The sequence below is a fragment of the Paramormyrops kingsleyae genome, chromosome 13 (genome assembly GCF_048594095.1).
Source record: "Paramormyrops kingsleyae isolate MSU_618 chromosome 13, PKINGS_0.4, whole genome shotgun sequence".
NCBI classification, from domain to species: domain Eukaryota; kingdom Metazoa; phylum Chordata; class Actinopteri; order Osteoglossiformes; family Mormyridae; genus Paramormyrops; species Paramormyrops kingsleyae.
The window spans coordinates 10,513,513-10,530,231 of record NC_132809.1 but is presented as its reverse complement, the minus strand read 5'-3'; the positions used below and the strand labels follow the sequence as shown (position 1 = coordinate 10,530,231).

The 16,719-nt window shown below is 45.1% G+C and overlaps 1 protein-coding gene across 3 annotated transcripts in view; it reads left to right on the top strand.

Annotated features, from left to right (window-relative positions):
- Window positions 1-16,719, top strand: part of pik3c2a (phosphatidylinositol-4-phosphate 3-kinase, catalytic subunit type 2 alpha) — a 32,281-nt gene that overhangs the window by 6,756 nt on the left and 8,806 nt on the right. For all 3 annotated transcript variants that reach the window (XM_023809304.2, XM_072698170.1, XM_023809296.2), the window contains exons 3-15: window positions 4,737-4,837; window positions 6,265-6,425; window positions 9,798-9,918; window positions 10,622-10,733; window positions 11,511-11,590; window positions 12,108-12,171; window positions 12,729-12,875; window positions 13,035-13,068; window positions 13,191-13,422; window positions 14,847-14,969; window positions 15,063-15,230; window positions 15,350-15,458; window positions 15,747-15,889. In XM_023809304.2, the coding sequence (XP_023665072.2) occupies window positions 4,737-4,837; window positions 6,265-6,425; window positions 9,798-9,918; window positions 10,622-10,733; window positions 11,511-11,590; window positions 12,108-12,171; window positions 12,729-12,875; window positions 13,035-13,068; window positions 13,191-13,422; window positions 14,847-14,969; window positions 15,063-15,230; window positions 15,350-15,458; window positions 15,747-15,889 (1,595 nt within the window). The remainder of the gene's footprint in view (window positions 1-4,736; window positions 4,838-6,264; window positions 6,426-9,797; window positions 9,919-10,621; window positions 10,734-11,510; window positions 11,591-12,107; window positions 12,172-12,728; window positions 12,876-13,034; window positions 13,069-13,190; window positions 13,423-14,846; window positions 14,970-15,062; window positions 15,231-15,349; window positions 15,459-15,746; window positions 15,890-16,719) is intronic.

Below are 16,719 nucleotides of genomic sequence, written 5' to 3'. Positions count from 1 at the left end.
GCATAGGTGGCGAGCATCCTGAACGGTCTTGGATGACTGGCCAGGACGACAGATACTGTGAAGGAAGGTGAAATGTCAGACTCATAAACCCTTAGTAGGATCAAGCCAGCCTTGCTTTGCTCATCTCTGGCCAGATAAGCTCCACAATATGCTGCCAGTGTGCCCCTTCCACTCCCCACCCCCCCCCCCCCGGGAAAGAGGGAGCAGCTCCTGAAGTCCACGTATGCAGCCTGAATTCCATCCCCCAGCCGTGTGGAAAAACTAGAGACGCGTTGGCTAATGTACCGTAACTGCCAAGTGACTCAAGTCACACTGGAAGAAAACCTCAGGTCATGTCAACCAGCCGGGCTGATAGTGAGGCAAGTGTGACCGTGACCCTTCTGATCCAACAGGCTTTTGTATAAAACCCTTTCCTGCAGTTATAATACAGGGTGTAGCAGCCCTGGTGTTTGATTGCCCTCTTTGCAGGGTTAATGTATAACATGTACATAAAGGCGTAAACAGCTATTATGGATGTCATGTGACGGCACGTGGAGATCTTACCTGTCAGCTGCTTAAAAAGCACTGTATCAAAATCCTGTGCAAAGTAACAGTTGCTCTCTGCTAGAACTGATAGAAAAAGGTTAAGTATTTAGTTCAAAGGTGCAACAACTGAGCCCCTCCTGCAAGCTGCAGGTTGCACCTTTACCAACAATAGGAACATTCTTGTGCTGAATGCACCGCGGTCTGTGCTGTGTCTTTTTGGCACTGACTGTGTTAACTTGCAATGGGTGTTGCTAGGAGTGCATCGATACCAGTACAGTGCTCGTGTCATAAGGATGAGTATGAGTACATTACGCAGATGCCTCTAACCAATATAGCGTGACGCACTATCAGCAATATCGTTAACAAGCGAAATAAATGGCACCACAAAATGTGGAAGTACTTCAAAATTAATTAAAACCACTGCATAGCAGACTGCAAACTGCTAAAATATCATGAAGTACAGAAACAAGTTGACACAACATGTAATTAACCATCTAAAACAGAGCTCTTCAAATCTGGACCTCGATTCCAAATCCAGGCCTTGTTTTCATTTCTCCCATTTAGTAATTACTGATTCTGATTGGTCAGAGGCTTCACACCTGGCTCACAGGTAAAGGAAGGCTGGAAAACCAGCAGCGCTCGGACCTCGAGGACCGTGATTTGAATAACCCTGACCTGAAAGTATGATGAAATTGCCACCAGCATCATTCATTGTACAGCAAACACTAGCATGGAGAGAGGAAATGTCAAAGATCACGCTTGTGTAGAGAAAATAACAAGCTCTTACCCAGTATTTTGTTCTTGACGGTCAAACCGAATGTCGTAAAGATGGAGCATGGAGGGCGTAATGCTATCTGAGGTGGTACACGGTGGAAAAAGTTTGTGCACCTTGGTTTTAGACGGCTGGCAACATATTTCGAAATAATTAAATTGGCCCACTGATCCATCGTTTTTCACAAAGATTGAAAAAAGATGATCTGCACGGTGTAGACGACGTGTACGTGTGTGCCTGTGTGTGCATCAGTAGTGTTGTTTATCCTAATAAATTGAAATTTAAAAATAGCATTTTTTTCGACATCGCCAAGCTCTAAGCTGTAGCATTGCTGAGTGCCAGAAGTGAATATTGGTACTCGGTCTAGAAGAAATGGTGTTGATGTAGGGGTGTAACGATATACTCAGCCCACGAGACGAGATATGATATTTGGGTTCACGAGAATGAGACGAGACGATATTTTAACAATATTTTAAGGAAATCTTCCAAGAGGAAATATATTACTGGAAAACAGCGTTTTATTTGATTAATTTGCAAGACAAAAAATGCTAAATAATGCAGATGTATGGTGAAATGTTTTAAATAATCACCCTCATCATATGCAGTAAAGAACAGAACACATATCTAGCACCATAAAATATTTCACCACAAACTCAAATGACAAGCTTCTCTCGTGTTTGACTACTCAATTGAACATAAAATAGAATAGAAATAAAACAATATAAATAACAAACATAAAACATTTTTTTATGTTGTTTTCTTCACCGGTGCAGTGGATTTAAGTAAAGAGCTATGATGGTGCTGAAAATGGCTTTGCATAGCAGTAGCGTCAGCCAGCTGTGTACGGCATTATTTTCTTACAATGCTTACAGATGTTTTGTCTGCCACTATCTTGCCGTTTATATTTTCCGCCGGGTCCCCAAAATGCTGCCACACAAAAGATTTAAAAGTGTTTGGGGCATCTACTATGGTGATTTCGTCAGATGCCGACATGCTTACAGCAGCTGATTTGCAGCGCCTTCACCAGATCGCTTTTCACTCCGATGGGAATCTCGTCATGTTGTAATATCGTGAGATCTGGTGACACCCCTATGTTGCTGCATACCTACTAATTGAACCTTTTGTGGTATCAATGAATGAGTAGTTGTCACGGAGAAGCCTAATATATGTAATGCATGTAAAACACCCAAGGCTCAGAATCACTTAAACTATTTCAGGAGATGAGTGATTTAGTGTTTTTGGGAACCTTCCCTGGAGTAATTCTTTGGTTATCCATCCATCCATGCATCCATCCATCCAACTGCTGTAGGGCAGGGTGGTGGTGACCTGCAGTCTGGATAACAGGGAAAGTTTAGGAGATACCCTGGACTGGATGCCAGTGCGTCCCAACGTTCCCAGTTATTCTCCGGTAACTGCTGGTTATGACAGACACCCTGTCACCACTGGGCAGGCCTGTGCTCAACACCGCCATCATAACCATGCCGAATCTCCAGCCAGGGACCTTTTTCTTTTAAAGAGGAATTTCAAATTGATGTGGTTAGATTTGCTGGTACCATGTGGGTGTTTTCTTTTCTTAGCCCCGTGTCGGTGAATTTCTGCACAAGCTGGCCTACTGTGAGAAATTCCTTTAAAGGATATTCAAGGAAACTTTTGCTGTTTGGCACAAAGTCCCAGGTGGATAGTATTTTAAAACGTCATGTGACTTGTTTAGCTGTGAATAGAATTCACATCCTCATCCTCATTGTTCATAGGGTGGAGGTCACTGATCTCTGAAATAGTGGTGTGTCCCCCTCCCCCCAATCAAAACACATTCACCAATTGTAGTTCGGGCCAACTTTCCCCATAATCTGACTTTTGTTGGTATTGTGTATTTCCCTACCCAACGTGTCTGGACTGTATAAAATAGATTTTCTTTTAAAATAAAAACAGGCTGAGTCATGTGTCTGTCCTGATAAGAGCTAATCCTGTCAGTCTCAATCACACTTTTTCTGGAGTGCCTGTTATCTGGCCGCTGCTGTGCTCTGCTGTGCTCTGCTGTGTTATGCTCTGCATGTGCTGTGCTCTGCTGTGCCCTGCTGTGCTGTGTGCAGCAGGCTAGCTCAGTGAGTAGATGTGTTGCATTGCACCTTCAGGTTGCAAAGCTTGAATGAGCTGTGCCTGTAGGGCTCATGGTCTGCGTGATTTCTCTTCATTAACAACGCATTCATTTGTGCATGCTTGCTTGTTTGTTTTTATTTCCTCTCCTCTCACCATCTGTGGATATGCAGTTCCACTGAATTCTGCCTGTTCCTCAGACTATACACTTGTGAATGAGGGAGTATGCATGTGATGGGATGGGATGAGATCTGGTTCAGGGGTACCCTATCTTAGACCTGCTGCTATCTGGAACACCCTGTGGTTTCTGGGACAGTCTTAGACCTCGTTCGTTCTAGGACAGTGTGTACCCTGTATGAGGCTGTTTTTTTGGTTTGGGGGATGCCCTGTCTTATACACAGTCTCCTCATACCATTCACTCTAACTGGCTGAAGAGGATAGCTGTTGCAAACTAACATTGATGTTGTAATTCTACCCAGAATCTGTAATGTTGTTTTTCTTTTCATCACTGGTTTATTGTTCATTTCTTTAAAATGTTATATTTTAAATTATTTTGAGTTATGTTTGTGTTGGTTTCGGCTAGCCAAGAGAGTGGCTCAAGTCACTGTGCTTGTGATCAGAAGGTCGCCGGTTTTTGCCCCAGCCCTGGCAGAGCCCTTGAGCAACATTTTTGAGCAACATGTTTGAGAGAAACATTCTAATGCACCTGTACTTGTGCAAATTGCTAATAGAGCATGTTTGTTTGCTGGTTTCTGTGTAATACTGTGGTTTTAATTTAATTTTTTACCTTGTGCCCAGGTCTTCTTACTCGTAACTGTGAAAAATTAGCCTCACCGTCAGTCATGACTCAGTAAAGGGTATTAAATTCACTTGTATATGTAGTCACTCTGTACTTGGACTACCTTGTGGGATAGCTGTATTCCAAAGCAGTTCCTTTTTTTTTAACATTCCCCTTTTGCCTGTCAGGTGGTGGCTAGCTAAGCCACAAAACAATAAAGTACAGATAATTCTCGCATGTGACATGCTGATATTACTCACTATACTCAGCATGTCATCCTGTAGTGAACATTACATCCAACCTCAGTGGTGCTCCAGGACTGACCGCTTGGCCAACCTCAGGAGACCCTGAAACAAAAATCATTTCTTTTATGTTTTATTGAGTTTTCCTTTGACGTATTGAGTTTTTAAGGCAATATTTTCGTTTCAAGTTAGTTTTGGAGTTTCGAAAGAGCTTCTTCTTACCTTTTATTTTGAATGAATCTCTGCTCAGTAATTTCATATATTTATTTATTTATTTTGCTTAACGGTAATCTTTCTCTTGTTTTTTTTCCCCATGCATTTCCAGAATGAAAAGGGAAGTGAGAGAGCGCTTGTGAAGTACAACGCCCTTCACGACCCAGAGGCAGAGAACGACGAGGTTCTCTCCTTCTGCGAGGACATAGCAGTGTAAGCAGCCCCCGTGGGCGGCGGCCCGGATGTCCGGCCGTCATGGCCCATGGTGCGAGCCGTGCTTCAGCCTTCTTACGCCCTCCAGCTGGGCTGATGCAGCTATGCATCGATTTATATTAAGATAATGGGTTCTCTCTCTCTCTCTCTCTCTCTCTCTCTCGCTCGCTCGCTCGCTCTCTCTCTCTCTCTCTCTCTCTATATATATATATATATATATATATATATATATATATATATATATATATATATATATATATATATATATATATATATATATATATATATGTGTGTGTGTGTATAGAGTGAGATTGATAGATATAATCTGACTATCTATCTATAGGTGGTCAAAGGAAATGTTTAAAACTGTTTACCAAGGATGTCAGTGTATATATGGTTAGAAAAAAACAATTTAATATCAGATGCAAATGAACAGTAACACAATACAATCTAACAGGAATTTCTTCTGTTTTCCAAAAAGTCTCTGATCTTGTTGGATGGCTAGATGAACACCCCCTCCTTAACCTCTCCTCAGGGACACCTCAGCCATTCTGTGTATTCATTACATTTATTCCATCCATCCATCCATTTTTCTGCCACTTATCCGCGGGGTCAGCAGTCTAAGCAGGGATGCCCAGACCTCCCTCTCCCCAGCCACCTCCTCCAGCTCCACCAGGGGAATACCGAGGTGTTCCCAGGCCAGCCGAGAGACATAGTCTCTCCAGTGTGTCCAGGAGGCTTCCTAGATAGATGCCCAGACCTCCCTCAACTGACTCCTTTCGATGCAGAGGAGCAGTGACTCTGACAGTGATTTTGAGTCCCTCCCGAATGTCCGAGCTCCTCACCCTGCCTCTAAGGCTGAGCCCAGACACTCCGTGAAGGAAACTCATTTCAGCCGCTTATATCTGTGATCTCATTCTTTTAATTAATTAAATTAGATTTAAAAGGTAGTGACGTATTGATTGGCCATACGAAGTCGGGTAGTGGACTAGTCAAAAAATATATGGGTGTTTTGGGCCTTTGCTGCAAACACTGACCTGGGGCTTTGGGGGAGGTTTGAAATGGACAGATTTTGACAGGCATGATATCATAGTTTTACACCAACATGAAGATCATTTTCTTCATTTTTCAACATGATCATATATTTTTTTTTGACTGCTTAAGGCTTTTGCACAGTACTGTATGCCAATCATATTAACCTAAGGGTGTCACTTTGTACTGAACATTGGGGGGGTTGAGGTCCCCACCCATTCATCATGACAATATGATTACTTGGGGGGGGGGGTGTATTGGCCAGTCCTGATTATTTACACCCATGCATTAACCAGTAGTTGTACTCTTATAAATTGTAACCCCCTTGCTGTGAATCTTTCTGGAATGTTCTCATTAAGATAACGTGCCTTTCTGTGATATGTGTTTGACTCCAGCCTGAGGCACACGTTCCGGCACGAGGACCTGGTCACCAACCCCGGGTGTGTGCTGAGCCCGGTGATCCCGCAGCGGGAGCTGAACAGCGACAACGGCAGCAGCGTGAAGGTCTCCATCGAAATCTCCGACTCCCTGGAACCTGTCACCTTCACCTGTGATGGTAAGTGCCACCCGCTGCCACGTCTGGCCCCCACGTCTGGCCCCCACGTCTGGCCCCCAGTCTCCGCATCGCTCTTTCCCGGGACACTCGTGTTCCAGCGCTGAGAGCCATCAGCGTGCCACACAGGGAAGCCTTTCATGGCACTTCGATGAAAACAAAGAGATCACGTCCACCCTGGTACTCAGTCGACTTTTTATTACAGCAGTGATGTCGTTGAACATGTGACTATGTTTTTATGTATAAAATACTGCATATATAGCAAACAGAATGCTTATGGTTTATATTTGGGCATGGCCTGGTATTATTTAATGACTACATTTGAAACCGAGATGTAGTTGTCGGTGTCAACTTTATGAATCACTTTTAAAACAACACGTTGACCACAGTGCTATATCGCATAGAAATCAATAAATGCATTTGATTAAAAAGGCAAAAAAAAGACATGAGTTAATTAATAAAAATGAAACTAAAGACAACCACAAAAATCAAAGCGAATTAAAAGGAATAAAAATGTGTTTGGAGTAGTGATTTAAAAGTAGCTAATATAGGTGCTGTCCTTATGTGAAGAGGTAAGGTATTCCACAGTTTAGATGCTGCTGAAAAGGTTCAATCACGCCTTAATTTCAGTCTCGATCTTGGCACATTCAACAGCGTCTGATCAGCAGTTGTGGTGTTACGATTTCTCTTGTCCTAGTTGTGAGGAGGTTAGGAGTGCACAGGACTGTGTGTTAGGAATCAGTTGTGTGTTTTTTTTAAGGAAGTACACCGTGTTCCCTTTCTCTTATAAGTAACATGTGGTAAGTGTCCTCAGAGTAGCTGCACTTGCGCTAAACCTAGACAGGGCCTTTTGCTGTGGTCTCAGTCATGTCTATGGCATGGTCTCTTCACGGAGGTTTAAGAGCTCTCCTGGGCCAGCCAGATACTGCCTTCCTTTTGGCCAGGACCGCTGCCCGCACAGTGCCAAGCAGGCCTGCCTGGGTAACACCCCCCCCCCTTTCAGCAATCGGTCCACCTTCCTCTCGCCTCTCGCGTTGGCAGGAGATCAGGCTGCCCTTTGTTGCGAACAATCCAACTGTGCGGCAATCATGGGGAGCCGGTCCCTTCCCTGCACAGGGCCTCCAGGGACCTTAAGTAAAGCTCGCCTTTAGAGCTCCATCGTTTAACTGCTCCGTGTCCTTCCCCTGGGACGCTGCTGATGCGGACCGGTCCACTGTGCACGGCTATACCTACCGCTTCAGCTGTCACAGATATGTTTTTTTGTCTTAATTTTTCTTCGTTATTTTCTCATCAGAATTTTTTTCTAAATGTTTGTCCCATTTGTCTGGATCAGGCCTGGAGGTCTGATGCCATGGAAACCAGAGTGATATTTGGCGCGCATACACATATACACACACACACAAGTTTATAATGATATCTTTGTGGGGACTCTCCATTCACTTCTATAGGGAAAACTCTAATCCCAGCATGATGACCTTAACCCCTACCCATCTCTAACCTTAAACATAAGCATTTTTACTTTTTTTTTATTGCATTCACAGGTGGGGTCCCCACAATGTAATATACACATAACACACACACAAAAAGACAATGGTCACACACAGTTCGATTGATATTTACATTGTGCATGTGTGACAGATAAATGTGTATTCCTACACTTTATACATCCTAGTTGTATTTCATACCTACTTCCGTCGTGGTTCTGCCGTCTTGGGTCACGCGCAGCCTCGCCTGCCGGCCCCCGCGGCCCTGCGTGTCACGCTTTTGGGCCTAACTAGCAGGTGCCCTGCGAGGGCCTCGCCAGAAGGAAGCCGGCTGTCACTGGGCCTCCGTCTGCTGTTGGCTTCCCTTTCTCATTTCCCGAGGCTGCTTGCCATCGAGAGCTGGCCCTCTTTCTGAAACACATTCGCTCTTTGGTTGTTTAAACCTGACCAAAAGCCCAACTGGCAAGGCACTATCTCTCAGGGCACACCCAAACATGAACACGGGCAGAGCGGAGCCCTAAACTCGCCCTGTTTGTGGTTGGTGGGTGGCATTTTAGCGGGGAAAGTCTTTATAATCCCAAGCCGGCTTGCGTGGCATCATTGTTATTTATATTTTTTGAGACCCATTCATTGGGAAGATGAAGCATTGTGCTTGTTTAACAGCTGTCAGCTGTCCTATCAGGGGAAAGAAACCTCATCTATTACTTTAATGTATTCTTCTCCCCTCCCACATTGTCTGACTCAGAGCCCTGCCAGGACCTCCTGCCTGGCATCTATATTGCCGGGTCTTAGGGTATTGCCTCACTTAGCATGTCATACGAGTTCCCAGTCCCTGGGTGGTGGGCCGTGGGTGGTTCCCCCCCCCCTCCACCCCCATCTCCTCTTTCATGTGGATTTGTGTGACTTAGATCTGTTTGGTTATGCATTCTTACTCAACATGTGATCTTTCTGAATAGAGTATTTCACCAGGGAACCTCAAATATGTATGTGCCCTCCCCCTCGATATTTGATGCCCCTCTGTTATTGCAAGTCTTCTGAAACATCCCAGAATGATCCTGAAATAACCGTAACCAATGTGTTTATTTTTTTTGAACACTTTTGTGTTCTCTCCTTCATATTTTACGTACAAGCCTAAAAGGATGTAGAAGTTTTTACTAGATTAACTTGGAGTCTGAAGCCCCATTCCAGCCATGGGTGTGGTGAATATTATTACTGGTTCTCGTTTTTGTGTCAGATGCCAGAGATTGGAAATGATGATAATGGTGGTAGAGAAGTTATGAGTTTTGGTGTTGGATGATCATGGTTTCAAAGACAATTCAGATAACATCTCATATTAGGCTTTAAATACTAAGTCTGTTGACTGCTCTCTAACCAATTTTGTTTTTTTTCATAAGCATTAAGTACCCCACTGGCATGTGGTTTATCTAGGTGGAATTAATAGACCTCTCCAGCGGAGGATGCTTGTTACATTTCGTTTGGGTCTATTTAACCTTGTGGGGTGAGCTGCAGTGGGTGAAGGTTCACTGGCTCCCCACTGGACCTCACTTTTATGCTGGTGGCACAAAAATTGATTCAGCTGCAGCATGTTCCAGGTTAGATCAGTTATAGCTTGAACACATTCCTTAGGGCAGTGTTCCTCAATCTGGTCCTCAGGGACCCCGAGACGCTCCATGTTTATTCCAAGGACCGGGTTGAGAAACACTGCCTTATTGAACCATGAGGTGGACAGATAAAGATCATTTGATCTGTCTCTGCTGATGATCTTACTTGCCATTCCTGTCTCTCTTCCCCCCCCCCCCCATGGCATTTCTCTTTCACATTCTCTCTCACCCTGTTATCTCCTATTCTCTCATTCTCTCATTCTTTCTCTCTATCCACTCCCTTCTTTCAGTGAGCTCTCCGGTGGAGCTTCTCATCATGCAGGCCCTGTGCTGGGCGCACGACGACCTGAACCAGGTGGACATTGGCAGCTACCTCCTCAAAATCTGTGGCCAGGAGGCAGTCCTGCAGAAGTATGTCCCTTGTTTTTGGAGGGGGTCCTGCCTTTGCCGGCAAGGAAGAGAGGAGATGAGGAGGGAATGCGGGGGGGGGGGGGGGGTGAAAAAGTACAAAAACAAGGCATGAGCCAACATTCCACATTCAGGGGACTGTTTGTCTTTAATTGTGTTCAGAAAATGTTTCCTTTGTGCTCTTTCACTCATTGAATATCAAAACTGATGAGAGAATGAGGTTGATGCAGCAGAATGAGGACCAGACGGGTCAGTGGCTCAAGTTAAAAGGATGTTTCTTCACGACCAGCCTTGTTTGAGGCCGTATGTTTACGGCACGCAGTGTTGCGAATGCTTCTGACACATCGCACATTAATTTCCCCTCTTAGTCAGCTTTCCTTTGAGTTGTTTTTGTATTTTGCTTCTTTTTCTTAATCGCTTTTGTGTGTTTATTGTTTTGTGAGACTTTGGCGGACGAGTCAAGTATGCAGGAATTCATGGAGTTGGACACTGTCTTTTCCTTCGTCCAGTGGGCAGTCTCCATACAAAGGGGGGAATGGGGGCATGTAACTGCTGGTGTGTCATGGACTTGATGAAATGGTCCATTTCACTTTGTATCTGGTGGGGGAACCTACTCAAGTTGGAATGTGAGAACTTCAGGCTGCTAATCATTTGTCTCCCCTGCTGTGCTGCCCCACACCCCTACCTTGACTTTCTGTCGGCTCAGCAAGCATAGCTTGGGCAGCCATGAGTATGTCCAGAGCTGCAGGAAGTGGGAGACTGAGATTAAGCTTCAGCTCCTCTCCAAGAGCACGATCAAGAGGGACCTGGCGCGCACGGTGAGGCTTGGACCTTATCTTCATCACACTCGGTCTGGAGTTGAGTGCTCTTGGAGGTGTACTTGTTATGAGGCCATCAGAAGATGAGTTGGATGAACATTGAACTTTACTCTTTCAGTGATGGGTAATTCAGGTCCAGAGAGTCCAGACCAAGATTTTAGGTGAATCTCAATATGTGTATTTGACCGTACTTGTGTTCTTGTGTACTGGTTTTGCAACATCTTCCACTGTCAGAGACCAGTTCCAATACTAGGAACACAAGTAAAAGATGTGGTCTTGCCTCGCCCCCAATATACGTGATACATTGATAGCATCCTTGCTGAATGAGACCAGTCCCATGATTCATTGCGCCCCAAGTTTGTTATTGGAAGGCAAATTAGCAAGACTGGTGATGCCAAGACCTTAAGTATAGTCTTTGCGTTCTTGGTATTAAGATTCACCCCTAGTTTCAACCAACCAACTGAGTATAAAGAGTCACAGTCACAGAGTACTCAACTGGTTGGTTGAAACTAAATCTTGGACCTCTAGACATCAACAGCCCATCTCTGTGCTCTCTAATGTTTTGAAACTTCTAAAGTTTCTTCTCAGTTGTACAAGCTCTCCCTCCTTCCATATTTGCCCCAGAGAAGCCCGCAGAATGTCCTGAAAGCCCCCCACTTCAGCCCATGCTTGAGTTTGCTGCAGTCAGTGTTGCGTGACTTGCCAGGAGCAACCCTGGTCCTTCTCAGTGACCATGGCTTTGAGAAAGTAAAGGCAAGCTGTTGTCTGTGTGCACAGGCGGATGACGATACTTCCCCCATCGTATTGGAGAAGTACCTGCATCTGGTGGAGAGGCCTTTCAAGGAAACGGTTACCAGGTACGATAGGGATGTGCATCTCCATCACTGAAGCTGATGTGATACACATCTCCATACAATGCAAACAATCCAATACATTAAAGATCCATATGAAGCAACTACTCATGGGATACAATATGATTGATCCCTATTGTGATGCAGTACGATTCGACATGATTTCATTTAGCACAATGTGATTCAGCGTGATGCGAAGCAAAAGAATGATGCTATTCAATTTAGAGAGGGGGAATCAATCTAAATATAAAAATTGTCAAATTATTGCACACATTTCTGAATAATAAAGGCATGGAGGCTCTACTAATAATTGTATGTTGATAAACCAGATTTTACCATTGCAAAGAAACGATGCATCCCAAGTTCATTCCAAATTGTATCCGGTAAACACTTTTTTTTTTTTTTAAGTCGCATCATGAACTTTTATATCGGTGCACCGATGTGCATTTTACCATCCACACAATGGGTGGGTGTCAGAATGTCATGGTTCTTGATTCTGCTTTGTGGGCTTTTTTGTTTTTAGGCACTCTCTTGTTGACTACCTGGAGAGCTATCACAATCAAGTCAACATCTGCCTGCAGAACGAGGTACACAGCTGTCTCTCGATTGCTAAGATGGGGGCTTTGACGTTGAAGATCATGTGACAAGTGGTTGGATCCTGTTGATTGCTTGTTATGATACTGACATGGTCTATTTTTTATGCTAGCAGATGCATGGTGAACAATAAACTATTAGTGAATAAACAAACTCCGCTTTATATTGCCTGCACATTGTGGTTAATCTAATTCCAACCTTCAAAATGCAGTTATGTTTGCATTCATTTATTTAGCTGATGCTTGTATCGAAAGTGACATACATTTAAGAAAGCAGGGACGGACACAAGTACCTGAAGCAATTGGGGGATAAGGGCCTTGCTAAAGGGCCCGATGGTGAAATCACTATGCTGACCATGGGATACGAACCAACAACATCCTGATCTCAGGCACAACCCGCTGAGCCACACACTGCCCCCATGTGTACCAACAAACCGATCTAGTTCCAAACATTGATTTATTTTGTCTTATACTCTTCATAAAGGCAAGTAAACATCTTGCTTTGCATTTGCAGTAAGGGCGAGGGCTCATCTCCTGTCTGTCTCCTGCAGAACACCCAGTACAAGACCATGGAGCACGTGATCCAGACCGTGAAGAACATCTGCTGTCTGATGGACGAGGTGGAGTCCATGGCAATCACTGAAGCAGTAAAGAAGGTCAAGCGTTCTGTCAACCTCCCCAAAACCAAATCCTTTGAGGTGAGCCAGGTCTTCCGTATCACTCTTGGTTCATGGCTTGGTAGCTAATGGAAAATGTGACGACACCGTAATCTATATTGTAATTTATATTGTGTGTCCCAAAACATGCATTTTGGACCTGATTTTTAAGACGTGCTTGATTCATTTGTTTTTTTTCAGGCTGGTATAAAATCCTCAGATGGCTCAGCAGATGGTAAGTCATGGCCAAGGCTTTCAGATTTTGGGGGTTGGGTGACGTAGTGTGTTGCTATGTTTCTTGTCGTTATGAATTAAAACATGTGGCTGATGCAACACTCCTTGTTCTTTGGCCCTCAGGCCACATCAGTCCAGTGGAGGAGAGCCTTGCTGGCCTCACCGCCGCTGTGTACGACCTGATCAAACTGTACCTTCGCTCATTTTGCCCCCCATCGTCCAGTGGCTCTGAGGGCCAGCCTACCAAGGGTCAGCCGAATGAGGTCCGGGACAGCAAGGAAGCCTCAGACACAACGGAGCACCTGCAATTCACCCTGGTTGCTGTGCACGGCATTACTAACGTGTGGGTCAGCAGGTATGGTGCAGCACCCCCTGCTGGTGGTTGGTGGCTGTGTGGGTATCAGGAATATTAAACACTTGTTGGTTGTCAGAGAAGCTGGACTTGGACCAGCATTTGGCTCACTTGATGAGCAAGTGTTTAGTTAAGCCCAACATTAATCGTGTTTGTTACAAAAAAAAGTGCCAGAGGTTTTTTGTTTTATTGATTCCAGTTAAAATCAGGCCACTCAATACTGAAGCCCTCAAATCATCAAATATGTAACGGCCTCTAATTAAAGGGTGGATGATTGTCTGTCTACTTTTTGGCTCCCTGGATAGGGCATATGGCGTTTCGCTGAGAGAGAGCTTCAATGTATATCTCATAATCAGATGTTGTAAGTGTGAGCAGGATTCCTGGTGTTGTTCACAAGTCTTCATGGGTCAGTCCACGGTTCCTGTCCTTGCAGATTAAAATAGGATCTTGTATTTTTTTCTGCACTTTGGTCCTGTTCCCCCAAACAGACCGATTCTCACATCCTGACTGGTATTTCCTCATGGCGACGCCATCACAGTGCTGTGATTTCTCAGCCAGATCTGCACCATGAAACTTGAACTTGATACATGGCCAATTTCTGTCCCCTAGGGGAAGTTTCTTTACTCAGGGGGTGGGGGTGGGGGTGGGGGTGCTGTGATTGCACGGTGCAGGCGGCTTGTTTAGCTATGCGAAAATGATGAGGTCATGCTCATCGGGGAGCACATTCAACTTTTGCCCAGCAGCGAGGAGTGTTTTGAAGCCCCTTGTCCGTCCTTGGCTTGGACAAAAGTGCCCCCCCTCCCCATTTGTGGCCCGTGTTCGACTCTGCCCTCATTCCCTCATGTGTTTTCTTCCCTTTCATAGTCAACAGTCGTAGGGTGCAGGAACATGGTAGGAGTGGGCTTCACCATCGCCATTGCAGGAAGTGAAAGGCGCGGTCCAAAGTGCTGCCACATTTTCTGCTTTCGGGCCTCCTGGTCGCACGCCCAGCCCAGATTAAAAATGAACAAGACCCAAGCTAATAATAGGCTTTTCCCTGCAGCCATCTCCTTAGAGCTTACTTGAGCGCTATATTTAAAGAATATTCCCAGACACATCCTGCTGGAGTTCCCAAACCAGGTCTTTCATCCGAACTGGCTCCCCGGTGCTCTGGGCTGTTACAGGGGTGTAACTGAATGTATCAGCCATGACATGAATGTGGTTTAGTAACATGGCGTCATGCTTCATTAGTGTGACAGTGTTGGGAATTAAGTCATTGCAGAAGTGTTTTTTTTTTTGTATATATATTTAATGAAATTGTGTGTTATCGAGGAAGGCACGTAGTCTGATGCTGGACTGAAAGCATACATATCTCCGTTCTGTCTTTTCTCGCCTTTGACCACGTTTGCACCTAACAGCTGGCATTTTCTCCTCTTGCGTTCTTTCAGCTATGAAAAGTACTATCTGATGTGTGCCCTAACACACAATGGAAAGAATCTGTTCAAGCCAGTTCAGTCCAAGAAGGTCGGCACGTACAAGAATTTCTTCTACCACATTAAATGGGATGAACTGTAAGTGACTCGATACTGTTATGGGACTTCAGAAAGGCTGTTTTCATGTCCTGAAAAGCCCTCTTGTTCACAGAAATTTTTCTTTACCCCCAGGATACATTTTCCCATCCCGGTTGCCCTCCTGCCCTTGGAGTCAATGCTGAGCCTTTCCTTGTTTGGAATTCTGAACCAGAATGCCAACAGTTCACCCGATTCCAACAAGCAGCGCAAGGGACCGGAACTACTGGGCAAAGTATCCATGCCCCTGTTCGACTTCCGACGGTAATTTAATAGGATTGCATTTGCAACAGTTTGCAACAGCCCAATAACCTATTCTCATTTGCGGACATTACAGTAATAAAGAGTTCATTTTTTCTTTTGTGCCCTGGGATTGTCTTCAGGGTTCTGGCTCGTGGGCCCAAACTGTTGAACCTGTGGACCTCCCCTACAACAGCCCTGGCCGGTATCACGGGCCACAAGAGGAGCCCCGTGGAGAGGATCCTGCTGCGGGTGTGCTGGACCTCCTAATGAACCCATTTGCTGAGCAAACAGGCTTTGATTAGAACATCTTGTGGCTGTAGACGAGACGTTTTCTAACTTCGACGTAAAGAGCGAATATTAATGAATACTCCTCACGTCCAGTATGACAGCCTTAGAACCCTGGCACAGAATTTGACTTGTGTGCCTTGTGTTATTGCTGTTGTTGGTGTGCTTTTTGGTACTGTCAGGATCCTGATGATGATGATGATGATGATTGATTATTTACTTTGCTGCCTCTTGGGCATGCTCCCCCCCCAGGTGGACTTCCCCAGTCCAGCTGTGGATATCCTCTATGTGGGGCCCCAGGCCACCAGCTGCCCCGACCCCCAGTCACTGGAGGCCCTTGACCCCGACCTGACTCGCTGCATCGAGAAGCTGTGCAACCGGGCCTCCATGTTTGGGTACGAGAGTCCTGCTCCACCCCAGGTCAAATCTCATGTGCAATCAGCAGAGCTTCTGGGTTATAAAAAGGCCATAAGGATGTAAAATGTTACAGTGGCCCCTGGCCAGAGTTTTCCCCCTGGGGGAGTATAGTCTCCATACAGCTCAATCATGGGTGGCGTATCCAGGTCATGGCTGGCTGGCCAGTGTTCAGTTGTCACCCCCCCCCCTTCCTTCCCCAGTGGAAAATTTAAGCATGCACTTAAAATAGTTACGTCTGCTTTTGAAACAAAGTTCCCTTTCAGTGCCAAGAGTAAGCAGGGCTGATGAACCCCACCCCACCCGAGCAGTAGGAGTGGTAGAATTCTGATGACCTACAGGTTGATATGGCCTGTCGTTACCATATTAGCTGTGACTGAGAGTGAATCTCTAATAGAAACAACTATGAAGAATTTGAGAAAAAGTTTCCAAACCGGTAACGGAATGTTCCCTCATGGGTCGAAATTTGCAGGAAGTGAATGTTTTTTGCTGCTACTTTTGGCTGTTGATGGAAGTCCTAGAAACCCCAGTACTCAGATAATTCCCCTTGACAGCGTGAAACCCAGACACCCTTTCAGACAGTGAGTGGGACACCGCAGCGCTTTCAGTTCTCCGTCCTTGAGCATCGCGCTTTATTGCTTCGAGACGCCTGTAATCACGGACCTGAGAGCCACGCTCAGCTTAACTGTGTATTTCCACTCGGCGGATAAATTTTAGGAGGTGGAATTTCTTTTCTCCCTTTTATATTGGTGCCACTTTTGCAGATTTTTTTGTGGATGCGAATCTGCATTTTCCATTAGCTGCCAAGACC